Here is a 12,719-nt window from a genome sequence, read left to right as displayed (position 1 = left end):
CGGGTTCGAGCCCTGGTCCAGGAAGATCCCACATGCCACGGAGCAACTAAGCCCGTGCGCCACAACCACTGAGCCTGTGCTCTAGAGCCCGCGAGCCACAACTACTGAGCCCACATGTTGCAACTACTGAAGCCTGTGTGCCTAGAGCCCGTGCTCTGCAACAAGAGGAGCCACTGCAATGAGAAGCCCGCGCACCGCAATGAAGAGCAGCCCCCGCTCGCCGCAACTAGAGCCTGCGTGCAGCAACGAAGACCCAACGCAGCCATAAATAAATAAATAATAAATAAATAAATTTATTTTTAAAAAAAGAGAAAAAAAAAAAAAAGAAGGGGAAATTTGGACACAGACACACACTCACACACACAGGGAGAACACCCTGTGATGATGAAGGCAGAGATCAGGGTGATGCTTCTACAAGCCAAGGAATGCCATAGATTTACCAACAAACCGCTAGCAGCTAGGAGAGAAGCCTGGAATAGATTCTCTCACAGCTCTCAGGAGTAACAAATCCTGCTGACATTTTGATCTTGGACTTCCAGCCTCCAGAACTGTGAAATGATACATTTCTGTTTAAGCCACCCAGTTTCTGATATAATTGTGTCAAAAATGTTCTCTGTAGCATTAAAAAAAAAAAAAATTGAGCATCCAATTCTAGATCACATGTTGCATTTGGTTCTTGTGTCTCTTGAATCTCCTTTAATCTACAACAACTTTCTCCTCCCACCTTTTTGGGCCATCTTTCATGATATTAACTTTTTTTTTTTTTTTTCGGCCGTACCACACAGCACATGGGATCCTACTGCCCTGACCAGTGATCGAACCCTCTTCTCCTGCAGTGGAAGCGCAGAGTGTAGAATAACCCGCAATTTGCATTTGTCCTGATTGTTTCCTCATTAAAGTCAGATTTAATATTTTTGTCAAGATATTACATAGCAGATGCTATTTTAAATTAATTTTAATTACAATGATACACTTTTTTTTTTTTTTTTGGTAAATTAGAGGCTGAATTCCCATTTTGAATCCCTGCCCTCCTCTCATAAAGTTATGTCAGTGTTCCATATATGCCCATACATGTTACTGGCAGGCATCAAGACGGACCACCCTCCTCCAGCCTCCTTGCCTCCATCAATGGGAATCAAGTTGGAGCCTCAGAACCCTTCCTACCCTTGGCAGGAAGCCCTGCTCTCCGTGCTCTCACACTCACAGCCGGCCCACCACCCTACCCCTGCCTCAAGACAATCAGAACCGGTCCTACTCTTTGTCCCTGTTGCTCAGTTTCACTGCAGGGACTGAAGCCTCTAGGTTCTCCATGGCTCTGGCCATCCCTTTAGCTGATCCCATGTCCACCTTCAGCTCCTGGTAGCTGTTCACCATGCGCTCTAGAGCTGATGGTCCATCTCCAGCAAAATCTCCCATGTCTGCAAATGGTCCTTAACCCTCCTGCTCTGTCAGAAACTTTGCCCTCCCTGGGATCACGGTTGCTCGCTGCCCCATGTCCCACAGGCTTTCTACACCCCTCGCACCACTGGGCCTGGAGGTGGGGTAGGGGGTCCTCCCCCATGACCACTGATAGACATCCGCCTCCCTCCTCCTTTCAAATACTTGGGTTTAAGCTCAAGTTATTAGCGTATACCACCCACTTTGCTTCAGATATCTCCTAACCCATGCATGGCTCATTTCTTGATAATTCTGGCTCCTGGCTTGCTGTCACTCTCTCCATCCTATTCCTATTTTAATTCTTAGAGACTTTGATATACATGAGGATGATCCAGCTGCCAGGCCTCTCAGTTCCTTGAACCCATCTTCTCCCATGATCTTGCCTTCCATCTCATCCCAGTCACTCACTCCCATAGCTATACTGGAGAGCCGCACTGTCCTATATGGGAGCCACTGGTCACGTGTGGCCACTGAGCACTTGAAATGAGACTAGTCTGGGGACTTCCTTGGTGGTCCAGTGGTTAAGACTCTGCGCTTCCATTGCAGGGGGCACAGGTTCGATCAACGGTCAGGGAAGTAAAAAAAAAAAAAGAAATGTGACTAGTCTGAATTGGCATGTGCTGTGAGTATAAAACACATACCAGGGACTTCCCTCGTGGCGCAGTGGTTAAGAATCTGCCTGGGGCTTCCCTGGTGGCGCAGTGGTTGAGAATCTGCCTGCCAGTGCAGGGGACACGGGTTCGAGCCCTGGTCTGGGAAGATCCCACATGCCGCGGAGCAACTAGGCCCGTGAGCCACAATTGCTGAGCCTGCGCGTCTGGAGCCTGTGCTCCGCAACAAGAGAGGCCGCGATAATGAGAGGCCCGCGCACCGCGATGAAGAGTGGCCTCCACTTGCCGCAACTAGAGAAAGCCATCGTACAGAAACAAAGACCCAACACAGCCATAAATAAATAAATTAAAAAAAAAAAATTGTAAAGAAACCTTTAAAAAAAAAAAAAAGAATCTGCCTGCCAATGCAGGGGACACGGGTTCGATCCCTGGTCTGGGACGATCCCACATGCTGAGGAGCAACTAAGCCCATGCGCCACAACTACTGAGCCTGCGCTCTAGAGGCCGCAAGCCACAACTACTGAAGCCCACGCGCCTAGAGCCCGTGCTCCCCAACAAGAGAAGCCACCGCAGTAAGAAGCCTGTGCACCGCAATGAAGAGTAGCCCCTGCAACTAGAGAAAGCCCTGGGGCAGTAACGAAGACCCAACACAGCCAAAAAAAAAAAAAAATACATACCAGATTTCAAAGACTTAGTGTGGGAAAAAATGTTATCATTAATAATTTTTATATTGATTACAAGTTGAAATAACGTTTTGGATATATATTATTAAAATTAATCTCACTTGTATCTTTTACTTTTTTTAATGTAGCTACTAGAAATTTTAAAATTACATATGCAGCTCATGTTAGGTTTCTACCGGAAGCACTGATCTAAATCTTTATTTTTGGCCGAGCTGCCTGGCTTGTGGGATTTTAGTTCCCCAACCAGGGATTGAACCCTGGCCCTCGGTAGTGAAAGCGTGGAATCCTAACCACTGGACTGCCACAGAAGTCCCCTAAATCTTTTCACTGCCAATAATGACAGCAACCGTCTCCCTATAATCTCAATCCCAAGCATCCTACTCTCTATTCAACACCCCTATCTTTCCAGCTCTCTTTAGCACCCCAACTCCAATAAACTTTTGACCCCATTGGAACCTACAATCCATTGATTTTGCCACGCTTTTGCAGCCCCTCATCCCTCTTATGTCCTTACGTTCCTCCCTCAAACAGCCTAAATTCCAGTCAATTGTTGTAATCACTCCTTTGTATGAATGTATTTGTTCATTTACTCAGCACATAATTGTTGAACATCAGTTATGTGCGGGACACTATTCTAGGCACATGGAACACGTCAGTGAACAAAACAGACACATTCCCTGTCCTCGTGGAGCTTATATTTTGATGGTAGGAGAGAAATAATAGACAAATAAGTAAATTATATTAGAGGCTGGAATAGTGGTTCTCAACCGGGAGCAATTTTGCCCCCCAGGGACATTTGGCAATGTCCGGAGACATTTCTATTGTCACAACAGGGGGAGGGGCATCTAGAAGGGGTAGAAGCCAGGGTTGCTGCCAAGCATCCTACAGGGCACAAAACAGCCCCCAACTACAAAGAATTATCCAGCCCCAAATGTCAATAGTGCCTAGGTTGAGAATCCCTGTTCTAGAAGGTGTTAATGCTTTAGAAAGAAAAAAAAAAAAAAAAAAGTGGAGTGGGGTGGAGGGACTGAAAGAGGAATTTGGGTTGGAGAGTGTGATTTTAAGTAGGCTGGTCAGGTCTGGGTCAGCCTCATTGAGAAGGTGGCATTTGGGAAGGAGACCAACTGGGCTTCCTATTTCATTGAGAAAATGAAAGTACCCATGTATTCTGCCTTCTCTCCAATTATTATTATTATTTTTAAACTTTATTTTTTTGGGCTGCGTTATGTCTTCGTTGCTGCGCGGGCTTTCTCTAGTTGTTGCGAGCGGGGGCTACTCTTCGTCGTGGGGCATGGGCTCCTCATTGCGGTGGCTTCTCTTGTTGTGGAGAACAGGCTCTACGTGCGCGGGCTTCAGTAGTTGTGGCACACAGGCTCAGCAGTTGTGGCTCGTGGACTCTAGAGCACAGGCTCAGTAGTTGTGGTGCACGGGCTTAGTTGCTCCGCGGCATGTGGGATCTTCCCGGACTAGGGATCGAACCTGTGTCCCCTGTATTGGCAGGTGGATTCTTAACCCCTGCACCACCAGGGAAGTCCCCTTCTCTCCAATTATTATGGCTAGACTGTGTTCACGCTCCTAGCAAAGTACAAGCCTGTCACTCAGGAACTCCCATCCTCTCTACTCGTTCAAGGTCATCAGTCCTGCATTCTCTCCTATTAAACAACAGCCACAACACCATGACTTCCTTTGACCCTCTTCCCCCTCCAGCTGCCATCTTGATTTTTTTCCTTCCCTTTGCTGCAAAGCTCACTGAAAGAGTTGTGTATTATCACTGTCTCCAATTTCTTTCCTCTCATTTTTCTTGAGCCCAAGAACTCTTGGCTTTTGGTCTCAAACTGCTCCTAAGGTGGTCACCAGGGGTTCTCACAGAGCTAAATGCAGTCAGTCCTTGGTGCTCAGCTTGCTGACCTGTGGGCAGCACCCGACACTGTTGATCACCCCTCTGCCTTGGTCTTCTGAACCAGATGCCCATCTGGTTTTCCTCCTATCTCTCTGGCTGATCCCTCTCAGAATCCTTTTCTGGTTCCTCCTGGTCTCCCAACCTCTACATGAAGGGGTATCCTAGAACTCAGTCCTTGGTGATCTCATTTCCATATACCCCTCACTCAATTTCCCCTAATGTTAACATCTTACACAACATGGTACATTTATTAAAACTTACTGATGAAAACTATAAACGAAGCTACAGGTTTTATTTGAATTTCATAAGTAGGGCTCACAGTTGCCCAAGACTTGACTGGTTTAGTTTTAAAACTGAAAGTCCCGTTCCCCTGAAGTCCCCTCAGACTTGGGCAAGCTGGGACAGTCAGCCACCCTATTCACCAGTTTTTCCACTAATGTCCTTTTTTTCTGGTCCAGGATTCAACCCAGAACACCACGTTGCATTTAGTGGTCCTGCCTCCTTAGTGTCTTCTAATCTGCAACAGTTTCTCAGTCTTTCCTTGTCTTTCATGACCTTGACACTTTTGAGGGGAACTGTCAGGTATGAGCAGTCTGAAAGTCCCTCAGTTTGGGTTTGCTGGATGTTTTCTCATGAATAGGCTAGACTTATGGGTTTTTCTGGAAAAAACCCACAGAGGTGAAGTAGGGCAGGAATTTTATCTCTTTTATTCACTGCTACATAGCCAGTGCCTGGGATTGAGTGCTTGGCCCATTATGGGCACCAAAAATCTGTTTGTTAAATGAATAAGTGAATGAATGATTCTGTAGAAATTTAGTATTGTTTTGAAGTTTTAAAATGATAATATAAATACTACCCTATCATACATATCGCTCTGTAGCTTTTTCCCCTCTACAATTTGCCCTGAAGATCCATTTTAGGATGCATAGAGCTACTTTACTCTTCTTGTATACAAATAACTACAATGGTTCTTTAGATGTTCCTCTTTGCACACGTGTTAGATTTTCTCATGGACAGAAAACTAGACATAGAGTAGGCACATTTACGTGTTAATGGGCACCGATAAATATCCAACTACAATGGCTGAACACGTTTACAGTACTCCAGCAGTGTTTAAAAGTACCCGTTTTCATCACATCTTGCCGACACGTGATAACCTACAGAAGCTCAGCAAGTGCTGAGGATGCCTGCTCACTCTCCGGACTACAACTCCCAGAATGCACTGCGGTTCCCCTGCCTACCTGGGTCTGCGTGAAATGGAATGACCAATCCCTGAGGACCTCAGGAAGGTGGCGCAGCCTCCGCTCCTCATCTACCTCTGGGTTCTGCAGCGCCCAGAGCAGCGGGACTACTACTCCCATAAGCCACCGCGGACTGGCCGGCCCAGCCACCATTTCAAGACTTGGCAGGGACAGGGGCGGGCCCCGGACTCCACTTCCCGGCAGGCAGTGCGGTCCGAGGGGGCGGAACTCCATTTCCCAGCAGGCTCCAGGCGGCGGGCGCCGCTGTGCCTTGTGTGGGATGTAAGCGCGGAGGTGGGCGCGGGGGACCGAGGCCAGGACTCTCCTTGGGACTTGGGGGGCCTGGCCTAGGGGCGCCTTCCGGCGGACTCTAGGGCCCTGGGGGTATGGGCGCAGAGAGGGGGCGGGGCGGCCATTGGGAGTCCTCAGTGGGGTCCTAGGGGCGCACCCCCATCGGGGCCGGGTCTCCTGGGGTTGTGGGGGACAAGAAGGCCCCGCAGCCTCGGCTGAGGGGTCTCTTCGACGAAAGAGGGGGAGCAGATGAGCGGAGCGTGAAGGGGCGGGGAAACAAGGGATTGTGTCTGTGAGTGTGTAGGGGGGGTGTGGAAAGCTAGTCGAGCCTGGGAAGGGGACTCCTGGGCCGTGCCCACCCGACCCTCCCTCCCCACGCTTGCCCGCAGGCCGAGGCCCGCCGCCATGGGGCTGAAGGCCGCCCAGAAGACGCTGTTCCCGCTGCGCTCCATCGACGACGTGGTGCGCCTGTTCGCTGCCGAGCTGGGCCGAGAGGAGCCGGACCTGGTGCTCCTATCCTTGGTACTGGGCTTCGTGGAGCACTTCCTAGCTGTCAACCGCGTCATCCCCACCAACGTGCCCGAGCTCACTTTTCAGCCCAGCCCTGCGCCCGACCCTCCTGGCGGCCTCACCTACTTCCCCGTGGCGGACCTGTCCATCATCGCCGCGCTCTATGCCCGCTTCACCGCCCAGATCCGCGGCGCCGTCGACCTGTCTCTCTACCCGCGAGAGGGGGGCGTCTCCAGCCGCGAGCTGGTAAAGAAGGTCTCCGATGTCATCTGGAACAGCCTCAGCCGCTCCTACTTCAAGGATCGGGCCCACATCCAGTCCCTCTTCAGCTTCATCACAGGTTGGAGCCCGACAGGTGGCAAGGGGCGAGAATCCTGTCTCACGTGTGAACCTTGGCCCACTTTTTCACAACACTGTGTGGTTTACAGAGCCCTTTTGAGACCTGTAAGCCTTGTGAGGTGGAGCAAGTGTTATGTCCCCCTTTGCAGCTAGGGAAACTGAAGCCCAGAGAGGGAAAGTGATCTTCTAAAGTCACACAGAATGGCAAGGCTGGGACTGGACCCCAGTCACTTGACTCCAAATCCATTAGCCCACCCTCTGCCCCCTCAGCACCCCCCTCCCTGCCATTGAGCAGCTACAGGAGTCCTGCAGCCCAGCCTGAGGCACAGAGGGCAGCAGCAGATTTAGGGAGTGAGGAGCCAAAATCGGGCTACATTTGAGCCAATTCCATGAAATATCTATGAACATGTTTTGAAAGTGAACAGACCAGGGCTTCACCTCAAGAAACTGAAGGCTCAGGGCTTGCAAAGAGCTTTCCTCTTTGATCCAAGCCCAGTTGACTGGCAGTCAGGTCCTGGAGTGCCATATTGAGAAGGAATCTGAGGCTGCTTCTGAGCTTAGCAGGAAAAGAATACAGAGAGAAACTGGGAGTGTCTGCCAGTGGGTGTGTAAAAAGAGTGTTGGCTAGTGTCCTGTTTTTGCCGTCCCCGGTTATAACCTAATAGGTACAATAAAACGAGGAAATTCTTTAATTAGCAGAAATATATAATACAGTTGCAGAGAAAGAGAAGAGACAGGGTCAAAAGCTGGGTGGAACTACAAAAGATCCAAGGTCTCCTGTTGAGGATGGGGAACGTAAAGGGGGAGGGAGAGTCTCTGAACACGTAGGAGGAAAGGGATAGAGGGAAGACGGGCAGGAGTGCCTGAGGTTTGAGCACAGGCTTGGAGGTGAGTGTGGGAGGGTGCATGGCCCATCACTACCTGGTCCCTTCCCCCAGGCCAGAGCTCAGAGGACCCTCTTTCATTACTTTCCCTTCCACAGGCACCAAACTGGACAGCTCTGGTGTGGCCTTTGCCGTGGTGGGGGCCTGCCAGGCTCTGGGTCTCCGGGATGTCCACCTGGCCTTGTCTGAGGACCATGCCTGGGTAGTGTTTGGGCCCAATGGAGAACAAACAGCTGAGGTCACCTGGCATGGCAAGGGCAACGAGGACCGCAGAGGCCAGACAGTCAACGCGGGTGTGGCTGAGCGGGTACTGCACCCCTCCCCATACTCTCCTAGCCCAAGCCACCCAAGGAGCTCTGCTTTCTTGGGCCATGCTCCCCTCTTCCTATCACCACCTACATATGTCAGGAAGGGGAGGGTCCCCTTCCTGGCTGTCATTCCCTAGAGCAGGCACAGGTAGGCCATCGTGAGACATCTGGTCTTGTCCTCTCCCAAGAGCTGGCTGTACCTGAAAGGATCATACATGCGCTGTGACCGCAAGATGGAGGTGGCATTTATGGTGTGTGCCATCAACCCTTCCATTGACCTGCACACTGACTCCCTGGAGCTGCTGCAGCTGCAGCAGGTGAGGGGTGCCTGTGGGACCCTGGGCCCGGGCGGTTTCCCTTCCTGAGCTTCAGCTCCCCCTTCCGTAATGTGGGTGAATCATTCCTGGCCTGGACTTTCCTGGGGCTCTTGGGAGGGGAGAATTGAGACATGAAAGCGCTTTGACTTCAATAAGGGGCTAGTTCTGAATTCTGGCTTTTCCCACCTGGTGGGAGGTCCCTACTGGTGCTGGACCTCCGTCTGCCTGGTAGACTGAGGACCCCCCTCTCTCCCGCCAGCTCACACTTCTCTCCTTTGGCCCCTAGAAGCTGCTCTGGCTGCTCTATGACCTGGGACATCTGGAAAGGTCAGTAGAGGGAAGTGGCCAGGCTGGGCTTCGGGGTGGGCTGGGGGGCAGCTTGGACTCATGAGCCTTTCCCAGGTACCCTATGGCGCTGGGGAACCTGGCAGATCTGGAGGAGCTGGAGCCTACCCCTGGCCGGCCGGACCCACTCACCCTCTACCACAAGGTGGGGACATCTCAGGAGGGTACAGAAGGGAGGTGCAACGATGGCTGGGGTTCCCTTCTATCTGGGGACTGGGAGGGGGCAGGTGAGGCAAGAAGAACTTTGTGTGTATTGGGGGGTACCGCCCATCCAGTCCCCATTTTGTATTTACCGTGTGCATATTCAGGGCAGTCAGGGCTGTCTGAGGAGTGTTCTGGGTTCCCTGCCTGGGAGTGGTAGGTCCCGGATTTGTCCCCTCGGCCCTACCTTTTCTATTGCCTATCATTGTCCTTCTTGGAGTATAATGGAGGTCAGACACTGTGAGAGCACTGAGGCGGGGGTGTTAACTTGGTGGGGCTGCGGGTAGGAGGGACATTGGGCTGGGCTTGGAAGGCCAGCCCAATGCAGACCTACAGACCCAGGGAGGAACACCTGGTAGAGAGGATGGCCCGGGGTGAGGTCACGTGGGAGATGAGACTCTCTGGGATCTTCCTATTGCTCCTCCTGGGTGTGATCCAATGGGACATTTGTGCCACCTGGGGCAGCTGGGAGCTGTCTCCCTGAGGCCCCTCTGCTCTATCCCCAGGGCATTGCCTCAGCCAAGACCTACTACCGGGATGAGCACATCTACCCCTACATGTACCTGGCTGGCTACCATTGTCGCAACCGCAATGTGCGTGAAGCCCTGCAGGCCTGGGCCGACACGGCTACTGTCATCCAGGAGTGAGGATCCCCCCACGGGGCCCCAGCCTGGCCTTTCTTCCCCTTCCACCCAATTTCCAAACACCCTCGTCCAGGAGGGAGGCCTGGGTCCCAAGCCCTATCCCCTCTCCATCCAGTCAGCAGGCAGCCAAGGCCACCATCACCCAAGAGGTAGGGGCCCCTGATGAGCGCTTCACGCCTTTCCTTCCCTCCCCTCCTCCTAATTTCTAACCACTGTCATCCAGCTGTGGAACCTGCATTCCCCACCCCCCTCCTCACTCTTGCTCTGGGCTGACAGACACCACCATTTTGGACTGAGGACCCCAACCGTTCACTCAGTCCCTGGATGACCCCGGAAAAGAAACCGGGGCTCCAGCCCCTGCCAGGTCCCTGGGGGTACCCACCATGTCTGAGACCCCACAGTGCCCTGCTGCTCTCACAGCTACAACTACTGCCGTGAAGACGAGGAGATCTACAAGGAGTTCTTTGAAGTAGCCAATGATGTCATCCCCAACCTGCTGAAGGAGGCTGCCAGCCTGTTGGAGGCCGGCGAGGAGCGGCCAGGGGAGCAGACCCAGGTGAAGGGCTGGACCTCCAGCCTGTGTACACCTTCCCACCTGAGCAGGGCTCCCAGTCACAGGACGTGGGACTGCTGCATGGGACTGGGGATGGCACGAGACAGGTGGCCCAGCTCAGGCAGATAGCTGTGTTCTCTTATGCAGTAGCTGAGGGCCTGGGTTTGGGTTTGAGGAGTTGAGGTAAATGGGGTGGAAGCCCCTCTCTTTCTCTGTCAGGGTCACTCATTCAGCTGAGGGGGTGAGATGGAGGTAAGGGATGGTTCCTCCCTCCTCCCAAGTCCTGGCTAAGGACTGGTTTTATAAAAGGAAGGCGGTTCTAAGAATTCTCTCCATCTATGCTCACATCTGCCAGAGCCAGGGCTCTTTGTCCAGGCGAGAGGTCTGGCCTGTGCCCTCTGATGAGGGGTAAGTAATGGGGTCTGAACTGTGCCCTCCTTTCCCCCTTTCCCAGGGCACCCAGAGCCAGGGTTCTGCCCTCCAGGACCCAGAGTGCTTCGCCCATCTGCTGCGATTCTACGATGGCATCTGCAAATGGGAAGAGGGCAGTCCCACGCCCGTGCTGCACGTGGGCTGGGCCACCTTCCTTGTGCAGTCCCTAGGCCGTTTTGAGGGACAGGTGAGGGACAGCTGTGCAGGGTGGCTGGGGAGGACAGGTGGTGACAGCAGCTACAGCGGAGTCAGAACCTTTGTAGCCCTGAAGGGGATCTTCCCATCCCCTTTGGGTGCAAGTGAGACCGAGGCTCCACGACAGGATGGTCTTGGCCGGGTCTTGGGGTTCCACCCACTGGCCTGCAACCTCTTCCTCCGCTTGCCCCCCCCCCCCCAAATCCGGCCCAGGTGCGGCAGAAGGTACGCATAGTGAGCCGAGAGGCAGAGGCGGCCGAGGCAGAAGAGCCGTGGGGCGAGGAAGCCCGAGAAGGCCGGCGGCGGGGCCCGCGGCGGGAATCCAAGCCTGAGGAGCCTCCGCCGCCTAAGAAGCCGGCGCTGGACAAGGGCCCAGGCGCGGGCCAGGGTGCGGTGCCAGGACCCCCCCGGAAGCCCCCAGGCACCGTTCCGAGCACTGCCCGCGGCCCTGAAGGCGGCAGCGCGGCTCCGGCGCTGGCGCCCGCCGCCTCGCCGCCACCGGAGGGTCCGGTGCTCACTTTTCAGAGCGAGAAGATGAAGGGCATGAAGGAGCTGCTTGTGGCCACCAAGATCAATTCGAGCGCCATCAAGCTGCAGCTCACGGCGCAGTCACAAGTGCAGATGAAGAAGCAGAAGGTGTCTACACCTAGTGACTACACTCTTTCATTCCTCAAGCGGCAGCGCAAGGGCCTCTGAAGTACCCGGGTCTCAGTATCGGCCCACTCGGAGCCCGCCCTCAATCAGGATGAGGCTCCACCCCAGCCCCCCTAGCGAGCCCAGGCTCCGCCCCTGGCCTAGGGGCCTAGGCCCCGCCTCCAGGCCCCACCCCTACCCGGAACTCAGGCTGCAGGTTCCCAGAGTAGACTACCCAGCACCCGAATCGTGGGCTCTGCCCAGTCACTGGAATATAGAGCCCATCCCCCAGGATCCCAGCCGGCCAATTGAAACTTTACCCTGAGTCCTTCACCCATCTTTAAAGGTCCAACTACGGGAAGCTCAGGCTCCATCTCAGAACCGAGGCTCCAACCTTCGGCCTAACCAGTGTTGGCTCAGGGTTGCTTCCAGCCCATAGGGCTGTTTCACCCTAAACTCTAGGAGCGCAGGTCCCACCCACAGCCCGGGAACCAAGGACCCCGCTCAGCCCCTAGGAGTACGTTTCCGCACTTCAATAATTCCATTCCTTGGGAATCCAAGCCCCCTACCGCAAAGAACCTAAGTAACGCTTCCAGAACTTGGAAATCCTAGCTTCCTCCCTTCCCTGTCGCGAGTCCGGGACACGAAACTCCGCTCCCGGCGTCTGCGAATCCTGAGCCCCACCCGCTTCCTGACCAAACTGGCCCCAGATCAGAGCAGACCTCTCTTCCGAACCTCTGGGAACCTCCCCGGGGTCCATCCCGTCTCGGGGGACTCTGGAGGAAATCTGCAGGGGTTTGCGAGTGGGTGAGGGGAGCCTGATCGCTTCCTGTTTTGTACATAGATTTATTTTTCAGTTCCAAGGAAGATGAATACATTTTGTAAAAAAAAAAAAAAAAGTACTTGTCCGTGTTTCATCGGGGAATTTGGGAGTGGAGCTCCCCCTCTTTCCTCTGCCTTCCGGCCCTCCGGGCTTCGGGCTCCCCACCTGTAGAGCGCGAGGAACCGGTGGCTGGCAGAAGAACCTCGGCACCATCAGCTCGTCCCGGGCTCGGGACTTTCCCTAGCCGCCGAGGGCCGGTCCCGCGGGCGCCTCCTCCCGGCCGGGCGGCGGGGCATCCCCGGCCTGGCCCCGCCCCGGGCCCCGGCCCCGCCCCCGCGGCCTCGGAGCCACCGGCGCCCGCCTCGGCGGTCC

At 53.9% G+C, this 12,719-nt stretch overlaps 1 protein-coding gene and 1 long non-coding RNA gene across 4 annotated transcripts in view; one reads left to right on the top strand and one right to left on the bottom strand.

The window, feature by feature from the left end:
• LOC309668086 overlaps positions 1-12,719 on the bottom strand; it is a 217,791-nt gene that overhangs the window by 56,822 nt on the left and 148,250 nt on the right. The gene's annotated exons all lie outside the window — the stretch shown is intronic.
• Positions 6,012-12,156, top strand: MEN1 (menin 1). 3 transcript variants are annotated; one of them, XM_082477372.1, is made up of 10 exons: positions 6,012-6,154; positions 6,553-7,013; positions 7,995-8,203; positions 8,393-8,521; positions 8,808-8,848; positions 8,924-9,011; positions 9,574-9,710; positions 10,132-10,267; positions 10,719-10,883; positions 11,105-12,156. In XM_082477372.1, coding segments are annotated over exons 1-10 (1,851 nt in total). In that variant the 5' UTR covers positions 6,012-6,152; the 3' UTR covers positions 11,588-12,156. The 3 variants fall into 3 exon arrangements, with proteins under 3 accessions (XP_082333498.1, XP_082333499.1, XP_082333500.1); XM_082477373.1 differs by having other exon boundaries at positions 6,057-6,166; XM_082477374.1 differs by lacking the exon at positions 6,012-6,154 and adding an exon at positions 6,236-6,256.

This window comes from Balaenoptera physalus (assembly GCF_965194825.1).
Source record: "Balaenoptera physalus genome assembly, chromosome: 10".
Taxonomy (NCBI): domain Eukaryota; kingdom Metazoa; phylum Chordata; class Mammalia; order Artiodactyla; family Balaenopteridae; genus Balaenoptera; species Balaenoptera physalus.
Note: the sequence above shows the minus strand (reverse complement) of the source record. Positions and strands in the feature narration are given on the sequence as shown.

Bases quoted from the DNA above. Each gene is read 5' to 3' on its own strand.
- MEN1 (XM_082477372.1), top strand. The intron at 9,012-9,573 runs GTGGGGACATCT...CTCTATCCCCAG, and splicing joins CACTCACCCTCTACCACAAG to GGCATTGCCTCAGCCAAGAC. The intron at 10,884-11,104 runs GTGAGGGACAGC...AATCCGGCCCAG, and splicing joins TAGGCCGTTTTGAGGGACAG to GTGCGGCAGAAGGTACGCAT.